The sequence below is a fragment of the Heptranchias perlo genome, chromosome 24 (genome assembly GCF_035084215.1).
Source record: "Heptranchias perlo isolate sHepPer1 chromosome 24, sHepPer1.hap1, whole genome shotgun sequence".
NCBI lineage: Eukaryota > Metazoa > Chordata > Chondrichthyes > Hexanchiformes > Hexanchidae > Heptranchias > Heptranchias perlo.
In genome coordinates this window covers 49,606,064-49,623,787 of record NC_090348.1, presented here as the reverse complement: position 1 = coordinate 49,623,787, position 17,724 = coordinate 49,606,064, and the positions used below count along the sequence as shown (strand labels likewise).

General features: G+C 47.8%; 1 protein-coding gene across 1 annotated transcript in view; it reads left to right on the top strand.

Annotated features, from left to right (window-relative positions):
- Nucleotides 1-126, top strand: part of LOC137341805 (uncharacterized) — a 70,631-nt gene extending 70,505 nt beyond the window's left edge. Inside the window, exon 7 of the mRNA XM_068005307.1 lies at nucleotides 25-126. Coding sequence (XP_067861408.1) covers nucleotides 25-126 — 102 coding nt within the window. The remainder of the gene's footprint in view (nucleotides 1-24) is intronic.
- The last annotated feature ends 17,598 nt before the right edge of the window (nucleotides 127-17,724 follow it).

Below are 17,724 nucleotides of genomic sequence, written 5' to 3'. Positions count from 1 at the left end.
ACCTGACAAACCTGGCTGTGGCAGGTATACACCTGGAGGAGGAAGAGCCAGAGGAACGGTAAGAGGCAGTGCCGCTATCAACCAACAGGCCCATTGCCAACGGGTCCAGCTGTCGGCAGCCGTTGATCAGCGTTCTCCTGAACTAACATTCCCTGGTAACAAAAACACCACATTCCTCTAAACTCCATCTCCATCCCATTTCCCTCAACATCTCGCACCACAACACCCAGGATAAAGTTCCTCTCTCCCGGCAACAGTATTTAATTCCCCTCACAATGTGTGACCAATTGAAAGAGGGCCCCAACACTGTATGCTTCATGCTCAATACTTTATTCTTGTCCAGCCCCAGAAATGTGCCTGAATCTAGGGTCTGTACCCACAGTGCCTCTGCTTCCTGTCAGAGGCTGTGGGTTGTGTTGTCCTAATTAATCCGGTGTCTCTGTAATCGCAGTGGCAGAACCTGAAGTGTGTCTGTCAGCTGAGTTACTGAGAGGATTGGAAACTCAGCGAGCATGAAACCCAGATAGTCCTGCGTCCGCTGATGCAGGTACAGCCTTGCCCAGGCTGTGTTCAGCTCCTGTGAAGCGACTGGGGGGCTGGACTGACAGGAGAGGCAGCACCCTCGTCCATTGGCCGTCCCTACTGCCAGCCTCCAGCCACTGCCTGTGAGTGAGCAGACCAATCACAGCAATGACAATGCAGAAGCCTGTCTCCATCTCTATCTCAGGGCTGAGCCCATCCTGGCCAATGAGGATCTCAGATTGCAGGCTTGTGTGACAGCTGGTTGTAAGGGCCATGCTGCAGATGTTCCTGGCTCATTCTAAGGCTGAGTGTGCACTCTCTCCATTCCCTCCCTGAGCATCCACAGCTGCCGCCAGCTGCTGGAAGCTCCTTGGCAAACCCCCCAGTGACTCTGACAGCCACTTGTGTCCTAAAACCATTCGTCTTTTAAAGTCTGTGCTGGGGAGGGTCAGACCCCTGACCCCGACAGCTGGGTGAGGGCCCCACCCCTGACCCTCTGGACAGGCACATGCTGCTCCTCCAGCAAGCTTTGCCTTGGCTCCTATTCACCTGTGCTCCATGGTTCATACACGGAGCACCTTTCACATTCTGTATCCCCCGGGGTGGGAGGCTATGGGGAGAGAGTGGGGCAGTGGGATTAGTTTGGGGATTGATACAGGGCTATGGGGAGAGAGTGGGGCAGTGGGATTAGTTTGGGGATTGATACAGGGCTATGGGGAGAGAGTGGGGCAGTGGGATTAGTTTGGGATTGATACAGGGCTATGGGGAGAGAGTGGGGCAGTGGGATTAGTTTGGGATTGATACAGGGCTATGGGGAGAGAGTGGGGCAGTGGGATTAGTTTGGGGATTGATACAGGGCTATGGGGAGAGAGTGGGGCAGTGGGATTAGTTTGGGATTGACACAGGGCTATGGGGAGAGAGTGGGGCAGTGGGATTAGTTTGGGATTGATACAGGGCTATGGGGAGAGAGTGGGGCAGTGGGATTAGTTTGGGATTGATACAGGGCTATGGGGAGAGAGTGGGGCAGTGGGATTAGTTTGGGATTGACACAAGGCTATGGGGAGAGAGTGGGGCAGTGGGATTAGTTTGGGATTGATACAGGGCTATGGGGAGAGAGTGGGGCAGTGGGATTAGTTTGGGATTGACACAAGGCTATGGGGAGAGAGTGGGGCAGTGGGATTAGTTTGGGATTGATACAGGGCTATGGGGAGAGAGTGGGGCAGTGGGATTAGTTTGGGGATTGATACAGGGCTATGGGGAGAGAGTGGGGCAGTGGGATTAGTTTGGGATTGATACAGGGCTATGGGGAGAGAGTGGGGCAGTGGGATTAGTTTGGGATTGATACAGGGCTATGGGGAGAGAGTTGGGCAGTGGGTTTAGTTTTGGATGAGTCTTGCAGTGAGCCGACACAGAGACGATGGGCTGAATGGCCTCCTGTGTTGTAAGTTTCGAGAGCTCTGAGTGTAGGTTTTGATGGTCACACAGTTCGGTGGTTCTGGGATTTCACAGTAAGGGTAACCCAGTGAAGCGAAGAGGAGTTTACTGTTTACTGTTAAACTGCCGACATTTTGGAGAAGTACTGTTTTTTGGAAATACATTAAATAATTGTCTCAAAAATTTGGTGGAAATGTGAAGACAGAGACCTGATCCACCACCCCCAGTACAAGAACAAAACTTGCATTTATATCGTGCTTTAATGTCCCAAGGGGCTTCACAGGAGCGATTATCGGACAAAATTTGACACCGAGCCACATAAGGAGATATTAGGACAGGTGACCAAAAGCTTGGTCAAAGAGGTAGGTTTTAAGGAGCATCTTAAAGGAGGAGAGAGAGGTAGAGATGGGGAGAGGTTCAGGGAGGGAATCCCAGAGTTTAGGGCCTAGACAGCTGAAGGCACGGCCACCAATGGTGGAGTGATTAAAATAGGGGATGCACAACAGGCCAGAATTGGAGGAGCGCAGAGATCTCGGAGGGTTGTAGGGCTGGAGGAGGTTCCAGAGATAGGGAGGACTATCTTCATTCTCTGCCCTCCGTTCACTGACTGTCCCAGTTGCTGTCTGTCTGTTGGTTATAAACATTCTTTGAATATTCCTACCAATAATTTCATTGATATTGAATGTAAGTAAGAAATTAATTTTTTGTAAAATAAGGTAAAGTGACTGAGGTGACTGAAGCTCACTCTTTGCCTTGTACCAGTCGGTAACACAGCAGATCCTGTCACTGAAACATCTGCATACTCCTGGCCAGCTGCTCTGTGTGTACATCGGAGTGAGGGAGGAACGTGGAGACCGGACACTGCATCCAGCACCAGCCATTTCCTTTTCACATTCATTTTTTCCTTCAGTTCTTCCCCTTAATTTGTACTCTGGTAAGGACCGTGCCCCGACTTCTGCCTCTCTGGACCGGGAGGAAAGGCTGGCTGCATTGCTTTACTGGCACGCGTGCCACGAGAATGTAGACCAGTACTCTGCATTTGTACAGAAAATTGCCTTGGTGAGCAAGCGGCAGAAGTCACCACACCACTAACCCACCTGCAGGGCCCATCTCTAACCCACCTGCAGGGCCCATCTCTAACCCACCTGCAGGGCCCGTCTCTAACCCACCTGCAGGGCCCGTCTCTAACCCACCTCTCAAAGCTGGAGTCCCAGGGAGTCCTTGCCCCCCTGAGAGGTGGTCCTGTGGAGTCCTGTCTCCAGAGAGTGGGGGTCCCGGGCACCCAGGCCCCAGAGAGTGGGGTCGCCGGGCATCCTGGCCTCAGAGAGGCGGCCTGGGGAGTCCTGGCCCCCCAGCATGGGGGTCCCCAGGGAGTACTGGCCCCAGAGAATGGGGGTCCCAGGGTTCCTGTCCCCAGAGAGTGGGGGTCCCGAGGAGTCCAGTCCCCAGAGAATGGGGGTCCCGGGCATCCTAGCCCTAGTGAGGTGGCCTGGGGAGTCCTGCCCCACAGAGTGGGAGTCCTGGGGAGTCCTGTCCACAGAGGGCGCAGGGACCCAGGCATCCTGGCCCCAGAGAGTGAGGGGGCCTGGGGCATTATGGCCCCCCCAGAGAGGAGGCCCCAGGAGTCATGGAGCCTCAGCACTGTTTCACCCACAGCCTGCTGTACATTTCTGTTGTCAGATAATATGGTTCCTTGTCATCATTTGCTGCTGGATATTCATTCAATGGACTGTATTCTGCTTATCAATGGTTTAATATTAAATATTTATTTCAAATTGATAAAATGCTGTAAAGTTTCCTCATTTTCAATAAATCATCAAAAAAATGCCATAAGGATACATCACGCCAATCCCCGATAACAATAAGACAATCACCCCGATAACAAGACAATCACCCCGATAACAATAAGACAATCACCCCGATAACAATAAGACAATCACCCCGATAACAACAAGACAATCACCCCGATAACAACAGGACAATCACCCCAATAACAATAAGACAATCACCCCGATAACAACAGGACAATCACCCCGACAACAACAGGACAATCACCCCGATAACAACAGGACAATCACCCCGATAACAACAGGACAATCACGCCGATAACAACAGGACAATCACCCCGATAACAATAAGACAATCACCCCGATAACAATAAGACAATCACCCCGATAACAACAGGACAATCACCCCGATAACAATAAGACAATCACCCCGATAACAACAGGACAATCACCCCGATAACAACAGGACAATCACCCCGATAACAACAGGACAATCACCCCGATAACAATAAGACAATCACCCCGATAACAACAGGACAATCACCCCGATAACAACAGGACAATCACCCCGATAACAACAGGACAATCACCCCGATAACAACAGGACAATCACCCCGATAACAACAGGACAATCACCCCGATAACAACAGGACAATCACCCCGATAACAACAAGACAATCACCCCGATAACAACAAGACAATCACCCCGATAACAACAAGACAATCACCCCGATAACAACAGGACAATCACCCCGATAACAACAAGACAATCACCCCGATAACAACAAGACAATCACCCCGATAACAATAAGACAATCACCCCGATAACAACAGGACAATCATCCCGATAACAACAAGACAATCACCCCGATAACAACAAGACAATCACCCCGATAACAACGGGACAATCACCCCGATAACAATAAGACAATCACCCCGATAACAACAGGACAATCATCCCGATAACAATAAGACAATCACCCCGATAACAACAAGACAATCACCCCGATAACAACAGGACAATCACCCCGATAACAACAAGACAATCACCCCGATAACAATAAGACAATCACCCCGATAACAACAGGACAATCACCCCGATGACAACAGGACAATCACCCCGATAACAACAGGACAATCACCCCGATAACAATAAGACAATCACCCCGATAACAACAGGACAATCACCCCGATAACAACAAGACAATCACCCCGATAACAATAAGACAATCACCCCGATAACAACAGGACAATCACCCCGATAACAACAGGACAATCACCCCGATAACAACAGGACAATCACCCCGATAACAACAAGACAATCACCCCGATAACAACAGGACAATCACCCCGATAACAACAGGACAATCACCCCGATAACAACAGGACAATCACCCCGATAACAACAAGACAATCACCCCGATAACAAGACAATCACCCCGATAACAACAAGACAATCACCCCGATAACAACAGGAAAATCACCCCGATAACAACAGGACAATCACCCCGATAACAACAGGACAATCACCCCGATATCAACAGGACAATCACCCCGATAACAATAAGACAATCACCCCGATAACAACAGGACAATCACCCCGATAACAATAAGACAATCACCCCGATAACAACAAGACAATCACCCCGATAACAATAAGACAATCACCCCGATAACAACAGGACAATCACCCCGAGAACAATAAGACAATCACCCCGATAACAACAAGACAATCACCCCGATAACAATAAGACAATCACCCCGATAACAACAGGACAATCACCCCGATAACAACAGGACAATCACCCCGATAACAACAAGACAATCACCCCGATAACAATAAGACAATCACCCCGATAACAACAGGACAATCACCCCGATAACAACAGGACAATCACCCCGATAACAACAGGACAATCACCCCGATAACAACAGGACAATCACCCCGATAACAATAAGACAATCACCCCGATAACAACAGGACAATCACCACGATAACAACAGGACAATCACCCCGATAACAACAGGACAATCACCCCGATAACAATAAGACAATCACCCCGATAACAACAGGACAATCACCCCGATAACAACAAGACAATCAGCCCGATAACAACAAGACAATCACCCCGATAACAACAAGACAATCACCCCGATAACAACAGGACAATCACCCCGATAACAACAAGACAATCACCCCGATAACAACAAGACAATCACCCCGATAACAACAGGACAATCACCCCGATAACAACAAGACAATCACCCCGATAACAACAGGATAATCACCCCGATAACAACAAGACAATCACCCCGATAACAAGACAATCACCCCGATAACAACAAGACAATCACCCCGATAACAACAGGACAATCACCCCGATAACAACAGGACAATCACCCCGATAACAACAGGACAATCACCCCGATAACAATAAGACAATCACCCCGATAACAACAGGACAATCACCCCGATAACAACAAGACAATCACCCCGATAACAACAGGACAATCACCCCGATAACAACAAGACAATCACCCCGATAACAACAAGACAATCACCCCGATAACAACAAGACAATCACCCCGATAACAACAAGACAATCACCCCGATAACAACAAGACAATCACCCCGATAACAACAAGACAATCACCCCGATAACAACAGGACAATCACCCCGATAACAACAGGACAATCACCCCGATAACAATAAGACAATCACCCCGATAACAACAGGACAATCACCCCGATAACAATAAGACAATCACCCCGATAACAACAGGACAATCACCATGATAACAACAGGACAATCACCCCGATAACAACAGGACAATCACCCCGATAACAATAAGACAATCACCCCGATAACAACAGGACAATCACCCCGATAACAACAAGACAATCAGCCCGATAACAACAAGACAATCACCCCGATAACAACAAGACAATCACCCCGATAACAACAAGACAATCACCCCGATAACAACAAGACAATCACCCCGATAACAACAAGACAATCACCCCGATAACAACAGGACAATCACCCCGATAACAACAAGACAATCACCCCGATAACAACAAGACAATCACCCCGATAACAACAAGACAATCACCCCGATAACAACAAGACAATCACCCCGATAACAACAGGACAATCACCCCGATAACAACAAGACAATCACCCCGATAACAACAAGACAATCACCCCGATAACAACAGGACAATCACCCCGATAACAACAAGACAATCACCCCGATAACAACAAGACAATCACCCCGATAACAACAGGACAATCACCCCGATAACAACAGGACAATCACCCCGATAACAACAAGACAATCACCCCGATAACAATAAGACAATCACCCCGATAACAACAGGACAATCACCCCAATAACAACAGGACAATCACCCCGATAACAATAAGACAATCACCCCGATAACAACAGGACAATCACCCCGATAACAACAAGACAATCACCCCGATAACAATAAGACAATCACCCCGATAACAACAGGACAATCACCCCGATAACAATAAGACAATCACCCCGATAACAACAGGACAATCACCCCGATAACAACAGGACAATCACCCCGATAACAACAGGACAATCACCCCGATAACAATAAGTCAATCACCCCGATAACAATAAGACAATCACCCCGATAACAACAGGACAATCACCCCGATAACAACAGGACAATCACCCCGATAACAACAAGACAATCACCCCGATAACAATAAGACAATCACCCCGATAACAACAGGACAATCACCCCGATAACAACAGGACAATCACCCCGATAACAACAGGACAATCACCCCGATAACAATAAGACAATCACCCCGATAACAATAAGACAATCACCCCGATAACAACAGGACAATCACCCCGATAACAATAAGACAATCACCCCGATAACAACAGGACAATCACCCCGATAACAACAGGACAATCACCCCGATAACAACAGGACAATCACCCCGATAACAATAAGACAATCACCCCGATAACAACAGGACAATCACCCCGATAACAATCAGACAATCACCCCGATAACAACAAGACAATCACCCCGATAACAACAGGACAATCACCCCGATAACAATAAGACAATCACCCCGATAACAACAAGACAATCACCCCGATAACAACAGGACAATCACCCCGATAACAATAAGACAATCACCCCGATAACAACAGGACAATCACCCCGATAACAATAAGACAATCACCCCGATAACAACAGGACAATCACCCCGATAACAACAGGACAATCACCCCGATAACAACAGGACAATCACCCCGATAACAACAGGACAATCACCCCGATAACAACAGGACAATCACCCCGATAACAATAAGACAATCACCCCGATAACAACAGGACAATCACCCCGATAACAACAGGACAATCACCCCGATAACAACAGGACAATCACCCCGATAACAACAGGACAATCACCCCGATAACAACAGGACAATCACCCCGATAACAACAAGACAATCACCCCGATAACAACAGGACAATCACCCCGATAACAGCAGGACAATCACCCCGATAACAACAGGACAATCACCCCGATAACAACAAGACAATCACCCGATAACAACAAGACAATCACCCGATAACAATAAGACAATCACCCCGATAACAACAGGACAATCACCCCGATAACAACAGGACAATCACCCCGATAACAACAGGACAATCACCCCGATAACAATAAGTCAATCACCCCGATAACAATAAGACAATCACCCCGATAACAACAGGACAATCACCCCGATAACAACAGGACAATCACCCCGATAACAACAAGACAATCACCCCGATAACAATAAGACAATCACCCCGATAACAACAGGACAATCACCCCGATAACAACAGGACAATCACCCCGATAACAACATGACAATCACCCCGATAACAATAAGACAATCACCCCGATAACAATAAGACAATCACCCCGATAACAATAAGACAATCACCCCGATAACAATAAGACAATCACCCCGATAACAACAGGACAATCACCCCGATAACAACAGGACAATCACACCGATAACAACAGGACAATCACCCCGATAACAACAAGACAATCACCCCGATAACAACAAGACAATCACCCCGATAACAATAAGACAATCACCCCGATAACAACAGGACAATCACCCCGATAACAACAGGACAATCACCCCGATAACAACAGGACAATCACCCCGATAACAAGACAATCACCCCGATAAAAACAGGTGAGAGATTAGAACAGAACAGGTGAGTTGAAGATTAGAACAGGTGAGAGTGAGAGATTGGAACAGATGAGAGAGATTAGAACAGGTGAATGAGATATTAGAACAGGTGAGACAAAGATGAAAACATGAGAGTAAGAAATGAGAGTAGGAGCGAGTGAGATCAGAACAGGTGAGAGTGAGAGATCAGAACTGGTGAGAGTGAGATCAGAACAGGTGAGGGGGAGAGATTATAACAGGTGAGAGAGATTAGAACAGGTGAGAGTGAAAAATGAGAACAGATGCAAGTGACAGATGAGAAGACATGAGTACGGGAGAGTGTGATCACAGCAGGTGAGAGTGAGAGATCAGAACAGCAGCGAGTGACAGATCAGAACAGGAGCGAGTGAGATCAGAGCAGGTGAGAGTGAGGGATTAGAACAGGGGAGAGTGAGGGATCAGAATGGGGAGAGTGAGGGATCAGAATGGGGAGAGTGAGGGATCAGAATGGGGAGAGTGAGGGATCAGAATGGGGAGAGTGAGGGATCAGAATGGGGAGAGTGAGGGATCAGAACAGGGGAGGAGGATTAGAACAGGTGAGAGTGAAAGATGAGAGTAAGAGATGAGTACGGGAGAGTGAGATCAGAACAGGTGGGAGTGACAGATCAGAGTGAGAGTGAGAGATCAGAACAGGTGAGTTGAAGATTAGAGCAAATGAGAGTGAGAGATGAGAGTAAGATGAATACAGGAGAGTGAGATCTGAACAGGTGAGTGAAAGATTAGAACAGGTGAGAGTGAGAGATTAGAACAGGTGAGAGTGAGAGATTAGAACAGGTGAGAGTGGGAGATTAGAACAGGTGAGAGTGAGAGATTAGAACAGGTGAGAGCGAGAGATTAGAACAGGTGAGAGCGGGAGATTAGAACAGGTGAGAGTGGGAGATTAGAACAGGTGAGAGTGAGAGATTAGAACAGGTGAGAGCAAGAGATTAGAACAGGTGAGAGCGAGAGATCAGAACAGGTGAGGGGGAGAGATTATAACAGGTGAGAGAGATTAGAACAGGTGAGAGTGAAAAATGAGAACAGATGCAAGTGACAGATGAGAAGAGATGAGTACGGGAGAGTGAGATCAGAGCAGGTGAGAGTGAGAGATCAGAACAGGAGCGAGTGACAGATCAGAACAGGAGCGAGTGAGATCAGAGCAGGTGAGATGCAAGTAAGAGATGAGAACTAGAGAGAGATCAGAACAGAGTGAATGATCAGAACAGGTGAGAGTGAGAGATTAGAACAGGTGAGAGTGAGAGATTAGAACAGGTGAGAGTGAGAGATTAGAACAGGTGAGAGTGAGAGATTAGAACAGGTGAGAGCGGGAGATTAGAACAGGTGAGAGTGAGAGATTAGAACAGGAGCGAGTGAGATCAGAGCAGGTGAGAGTGAGGGATCAGAACAGGGGAGAGTGAGGGATCAGAATGGGGAGAGTGAGGGATCAGAATGGGGAGAGTGAGGGATCAGAATGGGGAGAGTGAGGGATCAGAATGGGGAGAGTGAGGGATCAGAATGGGGAGAGTGAGGGATCAGAACAGGGGAGAGTGAGGGATCAGAACAGGGGAGAGTGAGGGATCAGAATGGGGAGAGTGAGGGATCAGAATGGGGAGAGTGAGGGATCAGAATGGGGAGAGTGAGGGATCAGAATGGGGAGAGTGAGGGATCAGAATGGGGAGAGTGAGGGATCAGAACAGGGGAGAGTGAGGGATCAGAACAGGGGAGAGTGAGGATCAGAATGGGGAGAGTGAGGGATCAGAATGGGGAGAGTGAGGGATCAGAATGGGGAGAGTGAGGGATCAGAATGGGGAGAGTGAGGGATCAGAATGGGGAGAGTGAGGGATCAGAATGGGGAGAGTGAGGGATCAGAATGGGGAGAGTGAGGGATCAGAACAGGGGAAGAGGATTAGAACAGGTGAGAGTGAAAGATGAGAGTAAGAGATGAGTATGGGAGAGTGAGATCAGAACAGGTGGGAGTGACAGATCAGAGTGAGAGTGAGAGATCAGAACAGGTGAGTTGTAGATTAGAGCAGATGAGAGTGAGAGATGAGAGTAAGATGAATACAGGAGAGTGAGATCTGAACAGGTGAGTGAAAGATTAGAACAGGTGAGAGATGAGAACAGGAGAGGGTGCGATCAGAACAGTTGAGAGTGAGAAATCAGAACAGGTGGGAATGAGATCAGAACAGGTGAGAGTGAGATCAGAACAGGTGAGTTGAAGATTAGAACAGGTGAGAGTGAGAGATTGGAACAGATGAGAGAGATTAGAACAGGTGAATGAGATATTAGAACAGGTGAGACAAAGATGAAAACATGAGAGTAAGAAATGAGAGTAGGAGCGAGTGAGATCAGAACAGGTGAGAGTGAGAGATCAGAACAGGTGAGAGTGAGAGATCAGAACAGGTGAGGGGGAGAGATTATAACAGGTGAGAGAGATTAGAACAGGTGAGAGTGAAAAATGAGAACAGATGCAAGTGACAGATGAGAAGAGATGAGTACGGGAGAGTGAGATCAGAGCAGGTGAGAGTGAGAGATCAGAACAGGAGCGAGTGACAGATCAGAACAGGAGCGAGTGAGATCAGAGCAGGTGAGATGCAAGTAAGAGATGAGAACAAGAGAGAGATCAGAACAGAGTGAATGATCAGAACAGGTGAGAGTGGGAGATTAGAACAGGTGAGAGCGGGAGATTAGAACAGGTGAGAGCGGGAGATTAGAACAGGTGAGAGTGGGAGATTAGAACAGGTGAGAGCGGGAGATTAGAACAGGTGAGAGTGGGAGATTAGAACAGGTGAGAGTGAGAGATTAGAACAGGTGAGAGCGAGAGATTAGAACAGGTGAGAGCGGGAGATTGAAACAGGTGAGAGCGAGAGACTCGAACAGGTGAGAGCGGGAGATTAGAACAGGTGAGAGCGGGAGATTAGAACAGGTGAGAGCGGGAGATTAGAACAGGTGAGAGTGAGAGATTAGAACAGGTGAGAGCGAGAGATCAGAACAGGTGAGGGGGAGAGATTAGAACAGGTGAGAGAGATTAGAACAGGTGAGAGTGAAAAATGAGAACAGATGCAAGTGACAGATGAGAAGAGATGAGTACGGGAGAGTGAGATCAGAGCAGGTGAGAGTGAGAGATCAGAACAGGAGCGAGTGACAGATCAGAACAGGAGCGAGTGAGATCAGAGCAGGTGAGATGCAAGTAAGAGATGAGAACTAGAGAGAGATCAGAACAGAGTGAATGATCAGAACAGGTGAGAGTGAGAGATTAGAACAGGTGAGAGTGAGAGATTAGAACAGGTGAGAGCGGGAGATTAGAACAGGTGAGAGTGGGAGATTAGAACAGGTGAGAGTGAGAGATTAGAACAGGTGAGAGTGGGAGATTAGAACAGGTGAGAGTGAGAGATTAGAACAGGTGAGGGCGAGAGATTAGAACAGGTAAGAGCGGGAGATTAGAACAGGTGAGAGCGAGAGATTAGAATAGGTGAGAGCGGGAGATTAGAACAGGTGAGAGTGAGAGATTAGAACAGGTGAGAGTGGGAGATTAGAACAGGTGAGGGTGAGAGATTAGAACAGGTAAGAGCGGGAGATTAGAACAGGTGAGAGTGAGAGATTAGAACAGGTGAGAGTGGGAGATTAGAACAGGTGAGAGCGAGAGATTAGAACAGGTGAGAGTGGGAGATTAGAACAGGTGAGAGCGAGAGATTAGAACAGGTGAGAGCGGGAGATTAGAACAGGTGAGAGTGGGAGATTAGAACAGGTGAGAGCGGGAGATTAGAACAGGTGAGAGTGGGAGATTAGAACAGGTGAGAGCGAGAGATTAGAACAGGTGAGAGCGAGAGATTAGAACAGGTGAGAGCGGGAGATTAGAACAGGTGAGAGTGAGAGATTAGAACAGGTGAGAGCGGGAGATTAGAACAGGTGAGAGTTAGAGATTAGAACAGGTGAGAGTGAGAGATTAGAACAGGTGAGAGCGGGAGATTAGAATAGGTGAGAGTGAGAGATTAGAACAGGTGAGAGCGGGAGATTAGAACAGGTGAGAGCGGGAGATTAGAACAGGTGAGAGCGGGAGATTAGAACAGGTGAGAGCGAGAGATTAAAACAGGTGAGAGCGAGAGATTAGAACAGGTGAGAGCGGGAGATTAGAACAGGTGAGAGCGGGAGATTAGAACAGGTGAGAGCGGGAGATTAGAACAGGTGAGAGTGAGAGATTAGAACAGGTGAGAGCGGGAGATTAGAACAGGTGAGAGCGAGAGATTAGAACAGGTGAGAGTGAGAGATTAGAACAGGTGAGAGTGAGAGATTAGAACAGGTGAGTGTGAGAGATTAGAACAGGTGAGAGCGAGAGATTAGAACAGGTGAGAGCGGGAGATTAGAACAGGTGAGAGTGAGAGATTAGAACAGGTGAGAGCGGGAGATTAGAACAGGTGAGAGTGAGAGATTAGAACAGGTGAGAGTGGGAGATTAGAACAGGTGAGAGTGAGAGATTAGAACAGGTGAGAGCGGGAGATTAGAACAGGTGAGAGTGAGAGATTAGAACAGGTGAGAGCGGGAGATTAGAACAGGTGAGAGTGAGAGATTAGAACAGGTGAGAGTGAGAGATTAGAACAGGTGAGAGTGGGAGATTAGAACAGGTGAGAGCGGAAGATTAGAACAGGTGAGAGTGTGAGATTCGAACAGGTGAGAGCGAGAGATTAGAACAGGTGAGAGCGGGAGATTCGAACAGGTGAGAGCGAGAGATTAGAACAGGTGAGAGTGAGAGATTAGAACAGGTGAGAGTGAGAGATTAGAACAGGTGAGAGCGGGAGATTAGAACAGGTGAGAGCGGAAGATTAGAACAGGTGAGAGCGGGCGATTAGAACAGGTGAGAGTGAGAGATTAGAACAGGTGAGAGCGAGAGATTAGAACAGGTGAGAGTGAGAGATTAGAACAGGTGAGAGCGGGAGATTAGAACAGGTGAGAGTGAGAGATTAGAACAGGTGAGAGCGGGAGATTAGAACAGGTGAGAGTGAGAGATTAGAACAGGTGAGAGTGAGAGATTAGAACAGGTGAGAGTGGGAGATTAGAACAGGTGAGAGCGGGAGATTAGAACAGGTGAGAGCGAGAGATTAGAACAGGTGAGAGTGGGAGATTAGAACAGGTGAGAGTGAGAGATTAGAACAGGTGAGAGTGGGAGATTAGAACAGGTGAGAGTGAGAGATTAGAACAGGTGAGAGCGGGAGATTAGAACAGGTGAGAGTGGGAGATTAGAACAGGTGAGAGTGAGAGATTAGAACAGGTGAGAGTGGGAGATTGGAACAGGTGAGAGCGGGAGATTAGAACAGGTGAGAGCGAGAGATTAGAACAGGTGAGAGTGAGAGATTAGAACAGGTGAGAGCGGGAGATTAGCACAGGTGAGAGTGAGAGATTAGAACAGGTGAGAGCGGGAGATTAGAACAGGTGAGAGTGAGAGATTAGAACAGGCGAGAGCGGGAGATTAGAACAGGTGAGAGTGAGAGATTAGAACAGGTGAGAGTGAGAGATTCGAACAGGTGGGAGTGAGAGATTAGAACAGGTGAGAGTGAGAGATTCGAACAGGTGGGAGTGGGAGATTAGAACAGGTGAGAGTGGGAGATTAGAACAGGTGAGAGTGAGAGATTAGAACAGGTGAGAGCGCGAGATTAGAACAGGTGAGAGCGGGAGATTAGAATCGGTGAGAGTGAGAGATTAGAACTGGTGAGAGCGGGCGATTAGAACAGGTGAGAGCGAGAGATTAGAACAGGTGAGAGCGGGAGATTAGAACAGGTGCGAGCGAGAGATTAGAAGAGGTGAGAGTGAGAGATTAGAACAGGTGAGAGTGAGAGATTAGAACAGGCGAGAGCGGGAGATTAGAACAGGTGAGAGTGAGAGATTAGAACAGGTGAGAGTGAGAGATTCGAACAGGTGGGAGTGGGAGATTAGAACAGGTGAGAGTGGGAGATTAGAACAGGTGAGAGTGAGAGATTAGAACAGGTGAGAGCGCGAGATTAGAACAGGTGAGAGCGGGAGATTAGAATCGGTGAGAGTGAGAGATTAGAACTGGTGAGAGCGGGCGATTAGAACAGGTGAGAGCGAGAGATTAGAACAGGTGAGAGCGGGAGATTAGAACAGGTGAGAGCGAGAGATTAGAAGAGGTGAGAGTGAGAGATTAGAACAGGTGAGAGTGAGAGATTGGAACAGGTGAGAGTGAGAGATTAGAACAGGTGAGTGTGAGAGATTAGAACCGGTGAAAGTGAGAGATTAGAACAGGTGAGAGTGAGAGATTAGAACAGGTGAAAGTGAGAGATTAGAACAGGTGAGAGCGAGAGATTAGAACAGGTGAGAGCGGGAGATTAGAACAGGTGAGAGTGAGAGATTGGAACAGGTGAGAGCGGGAGATTAGAACAGGTGAGAGTTAGAGATTAGAACAGGTGAGAGTGAGAGATTAGAACAGGTGAGAGTGGGAGATTAGAACAGGTGAGAGTGAGAGATTAGAACAGGTGAGAGCGGTAGATTAGAACAGGTGAGAGTGAGAGATTAGAACAGGTGAGAGTGAGAGATTAGAACAGGTGAGAGTGGGAGATTAGAATAGGTGAGAGCGGGAGATTAGAACAGGTGAGAGTGTGAGATTCGAACAGGTGAGAGCGAGAGATTAGAACAGGTGAGAGCGAGAGATTAGAACAGGTGAGAGTGAGAGATTAGAACAGGTGAGAGCGAGAGATTAGAACAGGTGAGAGCGGGAGATTAGAACAGGTGAGAGCGGGCGATTAGAACAGGTGAGAGTGAGAGATTAGAACAGGTGAGAGCGAGAGATTAGAACAGGTGAGAGTGAGAGATTAGAACAGGTGAGAGCGGGAGATTAGAAAAGATGAGAGTGACAGATTAGAACAGGTGAGAGCGGGAGATTAGAACAGGTGAGAGTGAGAGATTAGAACATGTGAGAGTGAGAGATTAGAACAGGTGAGAGTGAGAGATTAGAACAGGTGAGAGTGAGAGATGAGAACAGGTGAGAGTGGGAGATTAGAACAGGTGAGAGCGGGAGATTAGAACAGGTGAGAGTGAGAGATTAGAACAGGTGAGAGTGGGAGATTAGAACAGGTGAGAGTGGGAGATTAGAACAGGTGAGAGCGGGAGATTAGAACAGGTGAGAGTGGGAGATTAGAACAGGTGAGAGTGAGAGATTAGAACAGGTGAGAGCGAGAGATTAGAACAGGTGAGAGCGGGAGATTGAAACAGGTGAGAGCGAGAGACTCGAACAGGTGAGAGCGGGAGATTAGAACAGGTGAGAGCGGGAGATTAGAACAGGTGAGAGTGAGAGATTAGAACAGGTGAGAGCGAGAGATCAGAACAGGTGAGGGGGAGAGATTAGAACAGGTGAGAGAGATTAGAACAGGTGAGAGTGAAAAATGAGAACAGATGCAAGTGACAGATGAGAAGAGATGAGTACGGGAGAGTGAGATCAGAGCAGGTGAGAGTGAGAGATCAGAACAGGAGCGAGTGACAGATCAGAACAGGAGCGAGTGAGATCAGAGCAGGTGAGATGCAAGTAAGAGATGAGAACTAGAGAGAGATCAGAACAGAGTGAATGATCAGAACAGGTGAGAGTGAGAGATTAGAACAGGTGAGAGTGAGAGATTAGAACAGGTGAGAGCGGGAGATTAGAACAGGTGAGAGTGGGAGATTAGAACAGGTGAGAGTGAGAGATTAGAACAGGTGAGAGTGGGAGATTAGAACAGGTGAGAGTGAGAGATTAGAACAGGTGAGGGCGAGAGATTAGAACAGGTAAGAGCGGGAGATTAGAACAGGTGAGAGCGAGAGATTAGAACAGGTGAGAGCGGGAGATTAGAACAGGTGAGAGTGAGAGATTAGAACAGGTGAGAGTGGGAGATTAGAACAGGTGAGGGTGAGAGATTAGAACAGGTAAGAGCGGGAGATTAGAACAGGTGAGAGTGAGAGATTAGAACAGGTGAGAGTGGGAGATTAGAACAGGTGAGAGCGAGAGATTAGAACAGGTGAGAGTGGGAGATTAGAACAGGTGAGAGCGAGAGATTAGAACAGGTGAGAGCGGGAGATTAGAACAGGTGAGAGTGGGAGATTAGAACAGGTGAGAGCGAGAGATTAGAACAGGTGAGAGCGGGAGATTAGAACAGGTGAGAGCGAGAGATTAGAACAGGTGAGAGCGGGAGATTAGAACAGGTGAGAGTGAGAGATTAGAACAGGTGAGAGCGGGAGATTAGAACAGGTGAGAGTTAGAGATTAGAACAGGTGAGAGTGAGAGATTAGAACAGGTGAGAGCGGGAGATTAGAATAGGTGAGAGTGAGAGATTAGAACAGGTGAGAGCGGGAGATTAGAACAGGTGAGAGCGGGAGATTAGAACAGGTGAGAGCGGGAGATTAGAACAGGTGAGAGCGAGAGATTAAAACAGGTGAGAGCGAGAGATTAGAACAGGTGAGAGCGGGAGATTAGAACAGGTGAGAGCGGGAGATTAGAACAGGTGAGAACGGGAGATTAGAACAGGTGAGAGTGAGAGATTAGAACAGGTGAGAGCGGGAGATTAGAACAGGTGAGAGCGAGAGATTAGAACAGGTGAGAGTGAGAGATTAGAACAGGTGAGAGTGAGAGATTAGAACAGGTGAGTGTGAGAGATTAGAACAGGTGAGAGCGAGAGATTAGAACAGGTGAGAGCGGGAGATTAGAACAGGTGAGAGTGAGAGATTA